We start from the raw sequence: 19,122 nt of genomic DNA on the forward strand, positions 1-19,122 counted from the left end.
AGCACTTGCCACACAAACTCCAAGACCTGAGTTCAAATCCCCATGTAAACCTGGATGTAGTAGCATAGGTCTATGATCCCAGTGTTCCCATTGTGTGATGGGAGGCGAAGATGGGAGAGTCCTTGGAAAATTTGGGGGCAGAAGTAAACAAGAGACCCTGCCTCCACAAGGTGTAAGGCGGGACCAACATTAGGTTGCCCTCTGACTCCTATACCTGCACAATGGTATGTGTGAACCCACACTCATGCATGCACACAGGAGTGAGCACACACACACAAAGAATTTTTAAAACTATGTACCTTTGGAAAAGGGCACCCCTTATAAACCTACACCACTTAACAGAGTCCAGTAGCACTCCTGCAGGTGATGTTAAGCAGAAGTTCCATGGGGCACAACTATGTCACCAGCTGGGAGGAAGGCCACTTGGGCAAACATTCCTGAGCCAGCTAGAGAGAATGTGAGAGGAACTAGGTATTATTAATTTCACTAGGAGAAATGCCACTGACCCAAAGCATGACCAAATTAAAGCCAGCTTCATTCATGTACATAGGCTGTCTCTGCCTAAGGTGAGATAGGGTTTTTATAGCTCAGGAGTGGAGGGGTTTCCAAATGGGGAATTTGGCAGGCAAATATGTGGGGTTAAGAGGCAGAACATAAGCAGAGCGAGTCGGTCATAACAACCTCCTGAAACAAAGGCACGGGTGCCATCTAAAACAGGCAGGACACAATCATTTGTATTTAAGGTTAGGGGAGGAGCATAGCTTAATCCCGAAAAACAGAGAGTTAGTCATAATCAGAAACAAACTTCGTTTGATTTTGCTATAAGATGGTTTCCAAGCCCAAAAACTGCAGGCTGATTTATCAGCATCAACTCAGATCTACCTCATATACAAAGATCAGAACCACAAAAGCTCAGGAGAAAAATCTTCCCATCTTAGGGGCAAGAATGCCCTATTTTGGTCACAAAGCACAACTCTCAAAATAGAAATGGATACATTGGACTGGCTGGAAAGTTAAAACCTTTGGACTTTGGAAATACCACTAAGAAAACAAAGTCGGGACAGTGAGATGGCCTAGTGGGCGAAGGTGCTCTCCACCAAGCCAAGCAACCTGAGTCTGATCTCTGGGATCTACTGATGGAAGGAGAAAAAAAGACTCCCAAAAGCTGTCCTCTGACTTTCACACATGCTGGGGCACACACAGACCCAATTAATTAGTAGTTAATTAAAATAAAACAAAGCAAAGGACGGAGTGGGAGGAATATTCAAAATCTCTATTTGACAAAAGATATGTCTACCCAAAATATGTAAAGAAACCTTAGAACTCACTAAGATTATGACCCCTGAAGCAAATGGCGAGAAAGTGCAGAGGAGCTTCCATCCTGCATTCTTACCGAGGCCATTCCAGGATTAACTAGAATTTAATCTCCTTGATGCAGAATCTGTGAGAAGTTACCCAAGGACCACAATGCCCCAGCTAACTGATTCTCATAGCTTCTGTTACACTGGCTGCTTGCACAAAACTCCCCCTGCAACTGCTGTGCAGCGGGATATTGTTTGTATTTCCATAAACAAATCTTGCCTGAAGACCAGAGGCAAAGCGAAAGCCACTAGAGGTCAGGTAATGGTGACACATACCTTTAATCCCAGGACTTGGGTGCCAGAGTCAGATGGACCTCTGTGAGTTCAAGGCCACCCTGAGCTACACACAAGGTCAATGCTGAAACAAATCCAAGTGATGGTGGCTCATCTTTAATCCCAGTCCTAGGGAGTCATGTGCCTTTAATCCCAGCACTAGAGGGACTATAAAATGGGAGGAGAGAGAGGCTTAGGTTGCTCAATTTGTGGTCGCCCAGCCTTGGTAGAAGTAAGACTTCTCTAGTGGCTTGGCTGCTTTGCTTTTCTGGTTTTCAAGCTGAACCCCAATTTCTGTCTCTGGGTTTTTATTATTCGTGCTGCACTGCTGAGTGAGATACCAGGATGTGGGTTTTGTCTTTAAAGGCATCTTGGTCTAAAAGCTCGGGGCTACATTTGGGTTCTCAAATATGTGTAGTCCCAGCTGGCCAGAACAAAGACTTCCAGTTGGCTATAAACTGTGTCTGAGCAGTTATCTCTTGTAGGCTCCCGGTAACAAGGTGACCCTTCCCTGCCTCCCCCTCGGGTGAGGACATTTGGATACTCACAAAAAAGACAAAGAAAAGAGTAACTCCCTAAAGCACTGTCACAGGACAAACATGAGCCAGGGAGGTGGGCAGGAGGCTGCTGGGGCGGCCAGGCTACGGCCCAAGGTGGTTCTAACCTACCCAATCAAAGCCACAGATGCGGGGCATATGCAATAGTCCTGAGCCCTTTAGAGAGATAAGGGGCATGCCTCAGCCCCACGGGAAAGAAGAACAGCCAGGAAACATGGGAAACGTGATTCACATAGACAACAAAGTCTGATTTCATCCAGGAAGGAGGCACTCAGACAGGAAGATGGAGTCCAGTGTGGATACTTCTGTTACCTCTAGCTCCTGGTGCCTGCAGCATGGTTTGACCCGCCAGAAATGACATTCAGCTCAGGCTATGTAAACAACAGGTCCCAAGGAACTGGAATTTCTCCAGGTATCTCATGCTGAAAAAGAAAAAGGCTGAAGCCGGGTGACATTTACAGCGGGGAGGTGGGGGGTGGGGGGATGTCTCTGGGAGGAGAGTCGTTACAGTTGGGATAACTTTGTAGGAGAGATAATGGAAGGCTGGTGATGGGGACCACACCTTTACCAGAACTTACCCTCTATTTAAACCTGAACCTTGTGCCAGGACTCTGGAGATGAACTTGGGGCCTGGTAGGACAGGGGGTGGGGGGGGAACACGGAACCACTTAATCTGTCTTCCAATGTGACCATGTTGAATAAAACCCCTCTACTTCTTGTTTTTAGTGTTGTCTCTTTAACTGGCCTGTTGAGGCTGACCGAGTCTGTCGTGCTAGCCTGGGCTCCAATCCTAAAACTCTCGTTAGCAGCAGGATGCCCTTGGCCATCCCAGACAGCCCTCCAAGAGGTGTAGGCAGGTCTAGCTGGAAGAATGAAGCCTGAGGTATGGAGACAAGGGTAGACCCCAGCAGACTGACCACCCCCTCCTGACCAGGGTGGGCACTGGGAAGGCTTTAGAGAAGGGAGCCTGAGATGCTGGCAACAATGGCTGAAAAATAGTCCCAGATCCAGCATAATGATCAAGCCCCCACTTAGAGGACTGCGGTGGGGGTTTCTTCTATGCAAATTATATGATAGGGCCAAGCCAATCTGGTCCCAGCAAGTTACCACAGCCCTTTCCATGGCCAGAGATGATGTCACCATATTGCCAAGGAGGCAGAGACCTTTGCGGTCTGTCTCACCTGTCCTCACTTCTCATGAATCTGAGCCCTCTGACCACTGTAAGAAAACGTGGTACTGGTTCTGCCTAGTCACTTGGGGAGCCCAAGCCCACAGGAGAGTCCTTGGTTGATCTTTTGGTGTAGCCATCACTTCTCAGTCTTAGAAACCTGGAATCGAATAAGAAGGTCAGTCAATGGACAGCTTCGTTCCTGTCTACTGGCCACACCAAGGTGTCCTGTGAGCTTGCTCCTGGAAGTGGGTTTGATACAGATACCCCTCTCATCTCTCCTGTACCTCTCCTATCTCCCCTTCTCTCTCCCCCTTTCTCCACTTTTTCCTGTCTCTCCCCTCTCTTTCCCCTGGTTATCTTTCTTGTTTCTGTCTCCTTCCCACTCTCTCCTCTATCTCTGTCTCCTTTCTCTGCTCTGTGTCTCCACTCTAATTCCTGTGTCTCTAGCTCTCCCCTCTCCCTACCTTTCCCCTCTCTCCCCTCTTCCCATGAGTAATTCTGATGGAACATGAAACACTAGCAATAAAGACAGTGGGGATGACTGGATCTTATCTCCTTTTGCGTTTTTCTACACCAGTGGCCATCACTAGTGCATTTAATACCTTGTGAACAAATAACCTTTGTCCTTAACCCGAAGCCCCAGGAAGGCAGCAGATGAGGTTCCAGGCTCATTGCGCACTCTGACTGCAGATGGACCTTTCTACCTTTGAGGTAAGATTACCATGAAAGTGAAGGAGCTGTAGGTGAGGGAATCCTGCCTGGACTGGATTCTATGGGGCCTAGAGTTAGGGAAGCCTCTGCTACTTCCCAGTCCTGTAACCTTGAGCCAGTACTTCCCCTCATGTCTGCCTCAGTTTCCCCCTGAGTGCCTAGCTCAGACAGTAAGGGAGGAAGGAGACACTGCAGCTCAGCGCCTGGCAAAGCTTGTGTTTAGTAGGGCAACTTGCTCCCTTCTCTTCCTGTACCCTGAAAAATCACAACTGCAAGAGTGGGATCCCGAAACGGCATCCAGCTGTCCAGTCCTGGTAGGGGAATGGCCAAATCAAAGAGACGCCGTGTGGTGCAGGGGAAAGCGTGCACCCTGGAAGCCTGCAGAACCAGGCTCTGCCACACCTGAGGCAGAGACTTCACACTCCTGAGCTTCTGCTTCCTCAGCTTAAGAAGGTGGAGGCAGGGGAGCTCAAATATAGAAGTGAGGATGCGTGTCCCACAAATATGCCAAATACACACATAGTCCTGAGACTGGGATCGGCGACAGGATCAGCACAGCCTTGTCTTCTTCCTGCTCCCCTCACCCAGGAGAACCTACTATCCTGCAGACCCACTGTGGGAGCTACTCAGAGCCTGCCTGCTTCCTGCTGGGAGTCTGTGCTCCCAGACAGGAACCGGGTCACCAAGCGAAGACCCTTGGCAAGGGTGACATTGGAGAGTCAGGTTCTGATTTGGTGTGCAGAGGTAGAGACCAGTCACTAAGTAATGGTGTTCTGAGTCACTCCTGGGGATCTTGAACCTTCTGCCAAGCCTGTTGGGTGTGAAGACAGCCCCAGAAGCCCATGGAGTATATATAGCGACAATGTCAAGCGCACCCTGAATCTCTTCTTCTGGTCTGGGCTGCCCCATGGTCCTGGATTTGCTGGGGTCCATGAAGGGCCCTCTGTTGGAAATGCCCATCCAGTCTCTTCTCAGGGGACAAGTGGTTCACAGCTGGTCTACGTTGCCTGTCCTATGGAGCTTCCTGGTCTTGGTGGATGTCCTTGCAAAGGGAGTCCATTGGGTTCCCTGGGTGCTGAGCTTGTCTGGGGCTTCAGCTTCATCCAACATCCCACAGGCAAACCTGCTCAGAGCCTCTTTCTGGCTCTAAATCCAGTGGAATGGACTTAGACCTCCTCCCTACCCTATTTCTCTTGCTGTCTCTGCCCATGGTCCACTGGCACTCAAGCCAGTGTGTGTTAACTAGCTAGTTTCCCTTCCTTCCCTTAGCCCACCCCAACCCCAGCACCCCAGCCCTGGCCTTCATCAGAACAACACACTCTAATACTCTTCTGTAGCTCTTCTGGCCCCCAAGAGTGGCCACGCCTCACATGAACCAACTTGATGCTCCCAGGATGATGTCCTAACCTAGGGGGCCCCACTTAAACTTCCCACTCTCTACTGAGAGTAAGAGTCCCAAAATGGAAGCCAGACAGACCCCTTCCCTCCCTACTTGACCTCCCCCCCCCGAAAAGTCTGCCTTCTCATAGAACAGAATCCACAGGTCATACACGCTGGCCTCAAATCCATCCATCTTCACCTCACACCATCCTCCTGCCTCCATTGTGCCTCTCTCTGTCTCTGTCTCTACCTCTCTCTGTATATATCTGTGGTTCTCTCTCTGTTTCTCTACCATCGGCCTATATGTGTCTCTCTCTTTGTCTCTCTCTATCTCTATGTCTCTCTCTCTGTGTCTCTGTGTCTGTATCTCTACTCCTGCTTCCCCCACACACACCTGTAAAGCCACCAAGTCTTACAGATACCCCCGCCGAACCGCTGTGTGGGAAAATGAGCCTAGCTGGAAGTGCAAGCCTGATTGAGAGGGGGACGCAGGGGCAATTTGACTTGCAGAGGCCAATCTAGATGGCCTGGCAGAGGGAGAGGCTGAGGGTGTTAGCTGCCCCTAGTCTGGAGTGACATGGCCACAAGCATGGAGGGAACTCCTGAATGTCTGAAACCAAAGGTTTCTGGCACGTGACAAAGGTGGCTATAAGATGAGAAAATCAAATTATATGTGTGTGTGTATAATTTTACACACACACACACATGCCAGGAATGGTGGTTAACGCCATAATCCCAGAATTCAGGAGGCAGAGGCAGGTAGATCTTTGAGTTGGAGTCCAGCCTAGTTTACAGAGTTCCAGAACAGCTAGGGCTACACAGAGAAACCCTGTCTGGATAAACAAAATATAAATAAATAAATAAATAAATAAATAAATAAATAAGGCAAACAAATGGGAAAAAAATTTAAAAACGATGGGAAGATATGAAGACCAGAAAGCAAGTGACTTTGGTTAGGAACACTGATGGTTGGGAGCCGCAGGATCTGCCGCTGGGCTGGTTGTAAGGACCGAGAGACCCTGAGTCTCTGAGAGCCAGGCTGAGTTTCTGTATGCTCAGTTACAGCAATAGAAGAACAAACTCACTGCTGATGGGAACGGGAAAAAGCCGGGTAGAGCTAAGTTGGTGGGAGTGGACCTGCAGGCTTGGGAGTTATTCGGTCTAAGAGAGCTGTCGCTGCAGGCCAGGTGTGAGTCTATAATTCAAGGGAGAGAGGCATGAAAGGATGTGAGCACTGAGAGCGGGGAGAGTACCCAGCATGGAGAGCTGAGGCCTGAACTCGGTCACCTCAGTCTTTAATGATGGCAGCTTGGTGAGACCACAAAGAGCTGAGGAAGGCAAAGAGGGCCTGAGGGCATAGAAAAGAAAGCTGTGCCCAGCCCAGAGGCAGTCATAGATCTATTGAGGGGTGATGGCCATTGTGGAGACAGTGCCAATAAAGCCATTACCAGACTGTAGACATTGCTGGTAAACTCCTCCGGAGTGGTCCTGAGGAGCAAGACTTGCCACCGGGGAAGCTGGGAGGAACAGCATCAGACTCAGCCAGCGATGACTTGTAGTTCTGCACGGGGATCTAGGAGGGGAGCATGGTTGATGCTGGCAGGAACATGGTGAATCTTTGCTGAAGGTGGGCAACCCAGCTATGTGCTGTTGCTGAAAGGAATGAACAGGTGGAGACAAGAGACTGGTCTCCTGGACCACAGCTTATCTATCTATAGAATGAAGTGGAGGAAGGCCCGACTTGGGGGTCACAGAGTGGAGATGGGGTGAGGCAGTAGGCTCCCCAGAGTTAATTTTCCCACAGTAACAAGAACATAGAGTTGGGGGTTGGAGGGAGTGTACTTGAGTGGGAAGGGGGATCAAATGATTCCTGGGAGCCCTTGGGATCCTTGAGTTGGAAGGGTAGGACATCAAAGTGGGAACAGAGTTTGTAGTGCCTGCTCTGCTATCTGGGGGCAGGGGATGGGGGACAGGCAGCTGGGCTTAACACAGCCGGCGTGGCCACGAGGACAAGAAAGGTAGTGATTAGGCAGGAGTTGCTGCATCATGGTGCTATGTAGAGCAAGAATCATCCAGAGGACGGAAGCATCCCAGGCCTTCCTCAGGCCAAGGGTTCAATAGGAACTTGTATTGTCTCATGATCAGCCCAGAAGAGGGGCTGAAAATTGCAAATAATTGGGGTGGTGGGTTGCGCCTTCATGACCATAGCTATCAATCCTGCAGAAATAGCACATGACACACAGGTGAAAGCAGATACCCCATAATTCCCCAATGGCTTCCAGATAGAAACAGCTCATCATAATACCCAAGTCTGTTGTCCTTGGTATGAGCCCATCTGCCATTAAGCCTTTCTCCAGCCTGCCCTAGGTATAGGTACCTGTCAAATAATACTTTTCCAATAAACAGATGTCATTCACAAGACCCAACTTAACAAGCTCAGTCAGAGGAGGCAGAGCAGAGCCCTGGGGATAGCAGACTGCTTTGAGTACCTAGCTCAATTGTACCGTGGCAACATGAAGGTGGCCGTCTGAAGACTCTGGTCTTGGTTCTGGTGGCAAAATCCATTGAAGCTGGACAGCTGGGAAGGTTTCAGGCACCATTTGCTAGGAGATTCGAAGAGAGGACAGGGAGTTAGTGCCGTTACCTTGGCAACACTCTGTCACATTATAATGAGGCTCAGTGGTAGCAGGAAGCCTAGCTTAAAGGAGTACAAAGCATATCGATTTGCTGGTGTCCTGAGGAGGCACACCAGGCAAGCTGGCTGCTCCATCAGGAAGACAGCGGGTGATGGAGTTAGGGAGCTAGGAAGTGGGGCGGACCAAGCTGGCCCAGTGCTCGGTAGCCCTGGTGGCTGGGCACCCACTGAGTCAGTGAATGAGACCGGTGGGATTCAAGGCAGGCATGGAGAGACTGGGGCTGCCCCAAGTGGGAGACCTTGAACCTTAGCAGGAAAGCCTTGTGTCTGGAGAGTGGCATGAGGTGTGGCAGCTTGGAGGACTGGGCTATCCTGAGATAAAGTGGGTCCAAAAGAAGTCAGTGGGCAGTGGGACAGGAAGGGTGACCACTGCATCCACCCTAACACAGAAGTAGGGCCAACAAGCACAGGCTTCAACTTTGACAGTGCAAGTTCAGAGAAGGACAAGGCGTGGAGCACTGAGGACCAAAGGAAGGGGAAACTGAGCATGCGAGCTGCTAGCCTTCAACACAGGACTGGCAGAGTCCAAGTGAAGACGTGGGGTGGAGATGCACAAGCCTCCGTCCAATGGCCATCTTCATAGATGTCTTTCCCCGCGATGATGAACTCGAGGAAAGCCAGTGGCTTTGGCTCTGCTTTATCCTCCCCTTGCTTTATATTCAGCAACAGTGTAATTCTGTTGGCCTCTGTGTCTGTAGGTCCCCAAGTCTGCAGATGGAAGATAATCCCCAGGAATGGGAGGTTACAGAAGTGGGCTATATGATACATTGTAATCACTGTTTATATAGTTTTGCATTGCACCGAGTATTACATTACATCTAGAGGTGACTAGCAGTGTGTGGGAGAAAATATAGGGACTATGCATCAATTAAAAATATAAAATTTCAAAAATTAAAATAAGGAACTAGAGAGACTCTGCAGTTAAGAGCCACTGCTGCTAGCTGCTGCTCTCTCAGAGGCCTGGAGTTATGTTCCAGTGACTGCTTCAGGTGGCTCATAACCAGTAACTCCAGCTCTAAAAGGTTTGTCACTCTCTCTGTCCTCCATGGATACCTGTGCTTACCTGCACAGTCGTGTAATTAAAACTAATACAAACAAATCTTAAAAGTTAGAAAAAATAAACTGAAAACATTGACTAAAGTAAGCAAGGAGATAAAACATGCAGGAAGTGTGTACAAGATATAGTAAAGCCTCACTCTTGTGTGAGGGACACAGAGTTTCCAGGTTGAATATTCAAGGGACAACCGTACTCTCTTCCCGTTTCCAGTCATCCCTGTTTCACGCCAGGCAGGCTGGGTTTGACTCTCACTAGTGTCCTTGCTCCACTGGGTGGACACAGACTGGGGCACTGATCATCCACTTCACTGGCAAGGATGCATGGGGCACCCAGAAGTGACCAGGATCACAGCAGCTCCTGAGAGGCAGAGCTGGATCAGAACCGAGGCTGTGTGGCTTAAAGACAACAGATGCCCAATTAGTTGCTTGTCTTCTGTTCATGTGCATGAAAGAATAGACATGTTAGAACCAAGTACACTCTCTCTCTCTCTCTCTCTCTCTCTCTCTCTCTCTCTCTCTCTCTCTCTGTGTGTGTGTGTGTGTGTGTGTTGCTGGGGGATAGAACCATGGCCCTGTGCATGCTATGTCATTGACCTATATTCCTAGACAGTATAAGTAACTTTTAAAAACAAGTTTTATCAACACTAACACACAATTCTTCCATTTAGAGTTCTTGCTGTTCTCCAACAAGACCCAAGTTCGGCTCTCAGTATCCACATTAGGAGGATTATGACCATCTGTAATTACAGCTCCGGGAAACCAATGCCCTCTTCTGGCTTCTGCAGGGACTCTCAAACATGGTACACACACACACACACACACACAAATAAAAATAAATAAATAAATCTGAAGTATGCAAGTCAAGGGTTTGGGGCCTATGACTTTATTATATTTTATTGGGGTAAGAATATATCCAATATGTAACATTTGAAGCATCATTGTCTCCATCTTCAAAACCTTTTTCATGGCCCCAAACATGACTTGTTCTCAGTGACCATTCCTTACTCCCCTCCCTTCAGCCTTGGGAATTTCTCATCTCCCCAGCACTGGAATGTGGTCTTGCCAGAACTTTTTACAAGCATTCTGGGGATCCAAACTCAGGTCCTCATGCTCCTGCAGCAAGTGCTTTGACAACTGAACCATCTCGTCGGCCCATTTTCACTTTTCAAATGATACAGCCATCTGGCCCAGCCACTCCGTTTCTAGGAACTGAAGGCAACACCTGAAACGGGTGTTTACATCCAACTTCACAGAAGCTTCCTGCAGTAGCCGGGAAGGGACACATCCAAACATGCGAGTAACGCCCAAACAAGCAGACAGACAGAGAAACAAGGTTCACCTCAGAGCCACACCCATGAATCACTGTTCAACACTGAGAAGGAAGAGCATGTGACAGATGTTACCATGGGGATGAACCTCACCCAGCCACCAAACAACCGATATCAAATGACACTATTCTCATGCCACTGGACCTAAAAGGATGCCGCACACACCAACACAAGATCAGATGCCCATCCCAGCCTCCACCTAGGTATGGAACACCGCACCTCTCACTACTCACTTCAGCCCCTTCTTGATTAACCTACATGGCCAGGGGATGGACTCTCCCAGTCTCAGGTGAGCTGTCTCCCCACTGTTTCTGGAAACACCCTTGCCACCCTGCTCCTTAAGGGTCACCTAGAAGGGACCACCTGTGCAACTTGTGGGCTCGGCTTCTGAGGATGCCGCAGCACCCATCCCCGACGCTTCCCGCCACCATCCTCTCATCACTCAGTGGTCCCTGACTTGAGTTCCCAACACCGGTCTCCAGAGCTCCCCTTTGCCTAAGGCCGCCGGGATGGAGTTGTCTAACCCAGTTCAATTTCCCCCGCCTTTTTGATGTCACATCCTGTCCCAGCCTGCCTCCCCGCCGGCCGCCGCCCTCCCTCCTCCCTTCCCAGCCCAAGCGAGGCGCGCCGGTCCCTCGGCGCCACCCCCGCCCGCGCCCCTCACCGAGCAAACTTTTGGCATCGCTACAGCCCGGGCGCGCCGCCGAGCTCCGCAGGGCGCGCCTCTCCACCGAGCCTGGGAGCGCGGGGACCCGCCTGGCGCGCGGGGAGAAGCAGGCGCAGCCCCCGCCCCGCCGGCCCAGCCCTGCCCGAGAGGCAGTCGCTCCGGAACCGGGACCATAAATATGCAGAGCGGAGGCTCGGCGCAGCACAACCCGCGCGCCGCCCGCCCCGGCTGCTGAGCAGGCGCCGCCGGAGCCCGAGCCGCGGCCGGAGCCCCAGCCCCAGCCGGGAGCGCGTCCACGTCCCCGCAGCCGCCAGCCGCCAGCACCCAGGCCCCGCACGCCAGGACGTCGGAGCGACCGCGAGACATGCAACCGGCCCGGAAGCTCCTCAGCCTCCTGGTGCTCCTGGTGATGGGCACCGAACTCACCCAAGTACGTGTGACCAACGCCATTTTCCTCTGCCAGGGCCACCGAGAGCCGAGCAAAGTCGGGGAGCTGTCCCCGGGGCTGGGGCTGAGGAGGGGACCGGAGTGCCATCCGGGCCGGGCTTGAGGGAAGGGTGCGGGCTGATCTAGACTGGGTTACTGCAGCGCTGGTTCTGCGGGGCACAGCAGCCCCTTTCCCAAGACCACCTCCCCACTCCTGCTGAGAAGTTCAGAGGGCAACCTGGGGGCTTCGTTTCCTGGGTTTGTCATCTGGTAGGGAAGACAGAGGCGACAGCCGAGCCCCTAGGCATTCTTGACAGCGGAGGTACTCCTGCCTCCCAACACACCCCCCTCGGTGGCCCGTCTGTCCCTTTGGGAACAACGCTACTCTCTATACAGTGGGCATGGTGCCACTAAGCCCTGGAAGGGCAGCTGCGAGGCGCTGGGGTGCATTGTTGGCTGATTGTGGAGGATTTGGGGGCTGTGGCCACACGCGGCTAGAAGCATGAGTGATGCGCTGTGTGCATGTGGGACGGCTGGAGATGCCCAGCGCTCATCTGTCCAGAACAATGTGCCGACCGGAGTGTGTCTCTGCGGGGGTTTTCTCCATTTTAAAACTGCAGCTTGGGAGGCTGTGAGCTCCCAGCTGGGAGGCTGTTTTGCTACTAGGGTGCTTGTGCTCCCAGGAAAGAGCCTGCCAGCTTTGGGGCTGCTCAGGAGTGACATTAAAATGCCCTTTGTGCAGTGCCACTGTGCCTAGATCTGAGTGGAGCCCCCCACCCTTGGCAGTCAGAAGTCCGGGATATGGATGACAGCCCACCTTTTGGTCCCAACCCCAGCTGCCTGGACCATCTATCCATCTCTCAGAAAGAAAGAGGAAACAAAGGAGAGAGGAGAGGCCAGAGAGTAGGAGGAAGATGAGACGGAACAAGCGTCCCTTGTTCACCTGGAAGCCCTTGCTAGCTTGGTTGTCTTTGTCCAGAACACACAGTTCAAACTTGACATGACAGTGGGATTTGTTGTCCCACTTCCCCTCAGTACCTTTTACTTGGAGCTTCCTGGACAGACAGACAGTTACACATAGAGAGGGTCTTCGTGGAACTCTGGGGAAGGAGTTTCTTTGACCACTCTGGAGAAAGCCTGAAGGAGGGTGCTGCCCGGGGATGGATGACTGAATACACACCTACACACCACACATACACACATACATACCACAAACACACACATACACACACACACCACAAACACATACACATACACACACACCACAAACATATACACACATACATACCACAAACACACACATACACACACACCACAAACACATACACACACACCACAAACATATATACACATACATACCATATACACACACCATACATACACACATACATACCACAAACACACACACCACGAACACATATACACATGCACACACCATATACACACACCACACATTCATAACACACACACACACACAAATCCATGTGCCCGTCTTTCTTCTCAGTGGGTTAACCTTACAAAGGGCAATGCCTTACTGACATATCTTGGCATAGAGATGGTTGTTGGTTGTGGTACTGGGTGGTGTTGAAAGTGACTGTTCCCATAGACCCTCTGGCCTTAATGACTTTCCCCCCTCTGGCTACAAGCTTTTCCTCCCTAAATCCTCTACCTGTCTTTTCAAATATTCACTGTTAATGGGAGAAACTTCTAATTCAACTTCAGTTAGAAACTTTGTCTCTATGGTGGTGTTTGCCCATCTGTGCTAACAGAGCCTGCTCTCCAGCAAGCGTCCTCAGCAGACCCCTACACACTCGTTACCAGCATCTCTGGACCCCAGAAGAGGCTCCCTCCCTGAAGGCTGCCTTCAGGACCCTGGTCAGCTCCCGCAGTACCAAGCCTTCACAGTGCTTGAAAGACAATGAAGCTATTTGCTTGCCTAGGTTTTCTCTTAGAGGTTGAGCCTTGAGGTTCCTTTGAGGACAGCCAGAAGCACTCCCTCCTCTCTTCTCCTCCTAACCTTGCCCTCCTCGGACCAGCCTCTGGAGTCTCCTTTGTAGAATATTGCCTGGCAAACCCGTTATCCCTGAAGGTGATGGAGTTTTAGCACCAAGTCTTATGAACAAAGATCTCTCAAACCAAGCAACCATGTTGAGTCTAGGAAGGCTCAGATGCCTCTGACCAGGTTCTGTGGTCAGAAGCCCCTTTGGGATGGGGACAGGTGGCTCTTGTAGTCAGTGGTGACAACCTGAGACGTGAGTATAGGCTTCACTGAGTCAGTTGGTCCCTTAGGATATCCCTGCCTGGAAATCTGCTTTTTCAATTCTACTGTGACAAGACACACTACTCAAACACATTTGGGCCTCAGAAAGAATCTGTATGCCACCCCACCCCACCCCCGTGGCAGGAGAACTGCTCCCCACAGCCTCACTTGCTTTTCAGCTCTTCCAAACACTGGGGGCCAAGATCCCGGGGGAGTGAGTGTGAACTAGTACAGGTGGGGAAGAGAACCAGCCAGAGATAGATGGGCCAATCCGACCCATAACGAGGACTGCCTTCGGGATCTAGGCAGGCAGGTGGGGCAGGGAGCACGTGCTGGGCCATCTGTTCTCCCAGCAGCTGACTCAGGAGCGATCCGCTCAATCAAATGCCAAGTGCTGATTGACAGCTTGCTCCATGCAAAGCTGTGGCCCTCGTGAACTTTGTTCTCAGACAGAAAGCGCGTGGTGCGGCTTTGTTCTGCGGTTTTCAATAAAAGGCTGACATTCATGCTCTTTGAGGGCAGTGTCAGTGACATCATCTTGAGCCTCCCAGAGGAGGCACTGGGTTGTTTCTTTCAGTCCTGGGTTGGAGGCCGAACTGGGGTTCCTGGTCTCCAGGCCCATGCACAGCCAGCCCCGAGCTTCTGCTTAGATAGAAGCATGGTCTGTGGGAGTTGAGTAAGAAGGGTTGGAAAGTTCTGCAGCAATGACCTTGAACTAGAGGGTTTTAGTCTACTCTAGTCACACTAAACAGTGACCAGGTGACCTTGTGTCAGCTCTCAACCTCTCTGAGTCTGACCTTCCATCTCTTTAGAACAAATATGATTAAATGGGATGATTTTGTGGACTTCTCTGTCCCATAAACCCCTTGTCCCATTCTTGCATCTGCTCTACTCAGTAGCCCTATTCTATAACAAGTCTTTCTTGGCCATCAGCTGGTTGGATTTAACCCCTTCAGATGTGGGCTTATGGTCACATACAATCCAAGTCTTCGTCATCGTCATCTGGGGCAATATACTTTGTGAGAGGATGCCAGGCTCTGCCATGTCATTTAGCTTAAGTACTGTCTGTGTCAAGTGCTCTAGCTGAGAACGAAAGAAGCTAGGGAGACGGGTGACACCCCAGATGGGTGCTAGGGTTGTTTCCAAGTGACCCCCTAACAGGCAGATAGGGAGGAGGATGCAGGAAGAAAAGGGAGCTGCAGAGGCTGCTGTTGACAAAGGACTCGGAAACCTTCCCTCCTGGGCCCCATGCTCTGCTACTGTGCTGGGGTCTGTGTCTCATTAGCCATCACACCCAGCCCAGCATGGCTTTCCCTAACAGAGCAGCGCCAATGACAGCCTAGTGAGGCCAAAGCTGCCCATGCTTATAGAACTTCCCTCGTGCCAACTGTGGCTGTGATTGCTGCTCCAGTTCTGTCTTCACTGAGTGACTACTGGCTCTTGGTCCTGGGTTCTGATGGACTGCTCATCCCTGGAGGTGCTTGCAGCTATAATAAGCCTTAACCCACACCAGGCACCTGGCTACCCCTGGGTAGTTCTGTGGATGGGCAGGGTAGAGACAGAGCAGGAGATGTTAACTTCAGCCCTCAGAATCCCAGTAAGCCTGAGTCAGGGGGTGCCATGGACACTTTGCACATCTGCACAGTCCTTCCGCTCATTCCAGCCCCTCATCTGCCTTCATCATAGAGCGTGTGTGATGAGGAGGGTGACAGGAAGTCAGGCAGGACTGTCCTCTTTCTCTGCACATGTTACTTCAGAACACACAGAACATGCGCACTGGGCACTGCCTCAGGGGCTGGTGACAACCTCTGAACACAAATGCTAGGCCTCTGAGACACATCACTCTGCTACCTGGGCCTGCCTACCTTGTGAGATAGAAAGTCTCACAAACCCCATGGGGGCAGAGTACTTTAAATCCCTCACATACAGCAATTTGCTCCTCATTCCCACCTCAGCGTTCCCCAATCAAGAGCTAGTGCCTGTCTGCTTTGGGTAGTATTTATTGCTAAATTATCAGGCCCTGTAATCAGTATTAACATTGCCGTGTAAGGTAATACAAAACTAATTATCAGCTGCGCTGAATTAGATGGGGGGGAGGGGGGCTGTGAGCCTGAGCTGGCCTGGTGAGGAGAAGAGGCAGCTTCCGGCCTTGGGAGAGGGTGTGGATGCTGTTTCTGTACAAGCTAGCATGGTTAGTCCCACTTCCAGGTGACGTAGGTCACCACTGAAGTCTAATGGAGGGTGGGAGACGGAAAGTAAAACCTCCCCTCCCCGCTTTCTCTTTTTCAGATTGTTACACACAGAGAAGCTCCACACAGAGAGGCTCAGGGTGCTGGGAGGTCAGTTAGCCGTCTGTGACATCCTCCTGCCAGGAAATATGTAGGAGGACTAACTTTTCACACCATAATGTCCCTATGACCTGGGGTTGCCCTCATTCTTAAAATGAGGACACTAAGCCTCACAGAGCAGGGATAACCTTTGTGAGAGCCCCAGATGCAGCCCCAGCTCTGTCTAACACCTAAATTCTGGTGCCTGCCAAAATAGAAAAATGAACAGCTCTGTGTCATGAAGAACCAGAAAGAGGAGGCGCCTGGTGTGTCCCCAGGTTACACCAACCTCTGTGGTACAGAGCTGCGAGTGGCTATCTAGCTGTGGACTAGGTGCTGACCTGGACCCTTGGCATTCAAGGGGAAGCAGGGAAAGGAGGAAGGGGCAGTCATAGGATCTGAACCCCATGGTAGGAGTTTCTGTCCTCCCACTAAGGTTCAAGCCTCAGGTGGGTCCCCTCACCTTCAGAGACCCAGAGGCATCTGATAATGCATGCCAAGGTGCCTGGGTTCAGTCTTAAAGCAATGCAGAGGTTACAGGGGAGTCCAGCACCTCCTTGGCATGCCAGTGTTTACTTGCTCAGGTAACTTGAGATCCCAGAAATCACAAGTAGAACCTAGCCATGTGGAACGGATGTCAGGTATTTCCAAGTCTTTATATCATCACCCAATCTCCATGTGGGTGTGGCTCCATCTCTTGTAAGATCTGTGTAGTTTGCACAGTGCAGGGATGACCTAGGCCTCCTCAAAGGGGCAGGCACCGTCTACACGTGATCCGCCCTTGTTTGGGGTTTTTCACCAATAAGTTTTCTGCCTATATCATCTGCTAGTCTCTGCACCTAGATTAAAGCTCATGGTCACTGCTCAGGGGACAATTGGAAAGAATGGTTTCTTTGCAGATATGAACATGGCTCTATCTCTTTCTCCTCCGAGCCATTGGTTTGTCCTGATTCCAATTCTGACCAGGATGCTCCCTGGGTACTGATCGGTGAGATTTAAAAGCTGTCACCCCAATATAGCACAGTTGGTGGAGTGATTGCCCAGCATGCACACAAGGCCTTCTGAGTCCTGTATAACCATATAAAACTGGGCTTGCTGGAGAACTCCTGTCATCCCAGGAGTAGGAGCTAGAGGCTCCAAAACTCAGTGTACGCTACACGATAAGTCTGAGGTCAGTCTAGGAAACCCAGGTCCTCATCTCAAAATAAAATTTGAAGCCAGGTGTGGTGGCTTATGACTATAAATCCCAGCATTCAGGAGGCTGAAGCAGAAAGATCGCCTTGAGTTTGAGGCTATCCTGGGCTACAGAGTAAGATCCTTTCTCTAAACAAGACAAAATATTGTATAACTAAGTAAAAAAGAGGGAGGAAGGAAGCAGAGAGAGAGAGAGAATTAAGACTGAAGAATCCCAGGGAGAGACGGGAGGATGCTGCCCCCTCAGCATCTCTGATTGGTTGACCTTATTTACCTAAAACAATTCTATGTTTATGTTATCCAATCCAGCAATCTGAGTGGATGCTCATCTCGGCCCAGAGGAATTGTGTTCCTGCTCAGAGCTGCCCCCAGTATGAATGGCTCTCCTGCAGGCTCTGAGAAGGGCCTGGTGTCTGAGGGTCCGAGAGAGAACACAGGTACATTTCTCAGTGCATCTCAGGGCGCTGGTTACATTTAGAGAACACAGCAGAACTCAAGTGGGAAGAGGCTTTTCCAGCAATTGTGCCTTCAGAATGTGAGTCCTGCACCCTGACGCCCACCCAATACATGGCTGCCCCTGCTCCGTTACACGGGACTGCCTGGCCCCTAAGTCTAGTCTCTTGATTCGGCTGTGTGTACAGAAGTCAGGGAGAGGACCCGATTATTGTCTTGTGCCTATCAGTGGCGCTAGGGACTCTCAGGCCGGAGTTCTTCCAAAGATAGCAGAATCTTTGTTAGCAGTAGCGGAGAATCTTCACAGCTCAGCCTTGGTTCTGCAGTGAGAGACCTCCATGCAGCAGAGGGGACAGGGTGTAGAGAAAGTCCAGCCTAGAGAGCCAGTGTCTTCAAGAGCAGGGTTTACAGAACCTGACAGCATTAGAGTCCACAGGCTGAGCAGGTATGGCATCCTTGGTGCTCCTCCATTCCCTGCTGGATAGCCCTTGTCAACGCGATGTCTCTAATCATGCATAGTTTAATTCACATCTAGGTCAGGTGCTGCTGCCAGAGAAGTCAGCCTGTCCTCAGCTACGGAGACTTCTCTCCTGGGAAGGAGGAAATGGAATGTTTATAGCTCCTGGAAACCGCAGTGTAGCCCCTAGGGGAATGTGTCCATGGAGAGACGCCACTTCCATGGTTTGGCCCCAGTTCTACAGGAAAGCTGAGGGCACTGGGGCTAAGACTTCCTACAGACATTAATGAGAGAAGCTAGGCCTGAGGAGGCAGCATGGCAGACAGCTCTCTGGATGAGCAGGAAGAGGTGCAGACACATGAGCCAGAAAGACGCAAGATCCAGCCTTAGTGGGAGGCACTGTCTCGGGGACAACTGAGGGTCATGGAGTCTTCTGCTAGGAGGGAGTGGCACTTGGTCACTGGGAGACTTGAATGGCAGGCACCGGAGTAGAAGAGTAGACAAGAGAGGACCTCAGCCCCCTGGATTAGCTCTCTTGCTAGCTCTACTAACAAATCCCAAAAGCAGAAGCTCCTGGTGGCTGAGGGCGTTTCTCTTCCCTGGCTGGGCTGGCCATGGCAGCTCCGCTTTCCTACCAGGGCCACAGGGAAGGACAACCCCTCTCACTCTCGCTTCCCATGATACAGGCAGAGAGCAAGGGCAGCAAGACAGCCCCATTCCCCAAAGCTGCTCAGATATGCTAAAATGGCAGGTCCTACCCCCTTGGCCTATGGGCGGTAGTCCAGAGTAGGAGTCAGGCTGAGGTG

The 19,122-nt window shown here is 51.0% G+C and overlaps 1 protein-coding gene across 3 annotated transcripts in view; it reads left to right on the forward strand.

Annotated features, from left to right (window-relative positions):
- Nucleotides 1-19,122, forward strand: part of Olfm1 (olfactomedin 1) — an 81,567-nt gene that overhangs the window by 31,968 nt on the left and 30,477 nt on the right. The window contains exon 1 of one of the 3 annotated variants that reach the window (XM_050155221.1): nt 11,128-11,629. The exons of the other annotated variants lie outside the window; for them this stretch is intronic. Within the exon in view, the coding sequence (XP_050011178.1) occupies nt 11,564-11,629 (66 nt within the window). The 5' untranslated portion in view covers nt 11,128-11,563. Of the gene's footprint in view, nt 1-11,127; nt 11,630-19,122 lie in introns of those variants that run through there. 3 annotated transcript variants of the gene reach the window in all.

This window comes from Alexandromys fortis, unplaced genomic scaffold (genome assembly GCF_014885135.2).
Source record: "Alexandromys fortis isolate MF-2015 unplaced genomic scaffold, M_Fortis_MF-2015_v1.1 scaffold_72, whole genome shotgun sequence".
In the NCBI taxonomy this organism is placed as follows: domain Eukaryota; kingdom Metazoa; phylum Chordata; class Mammalia; order Rodentia; family Cricetidae; genus Alexandromys; species Alexandromys fortis.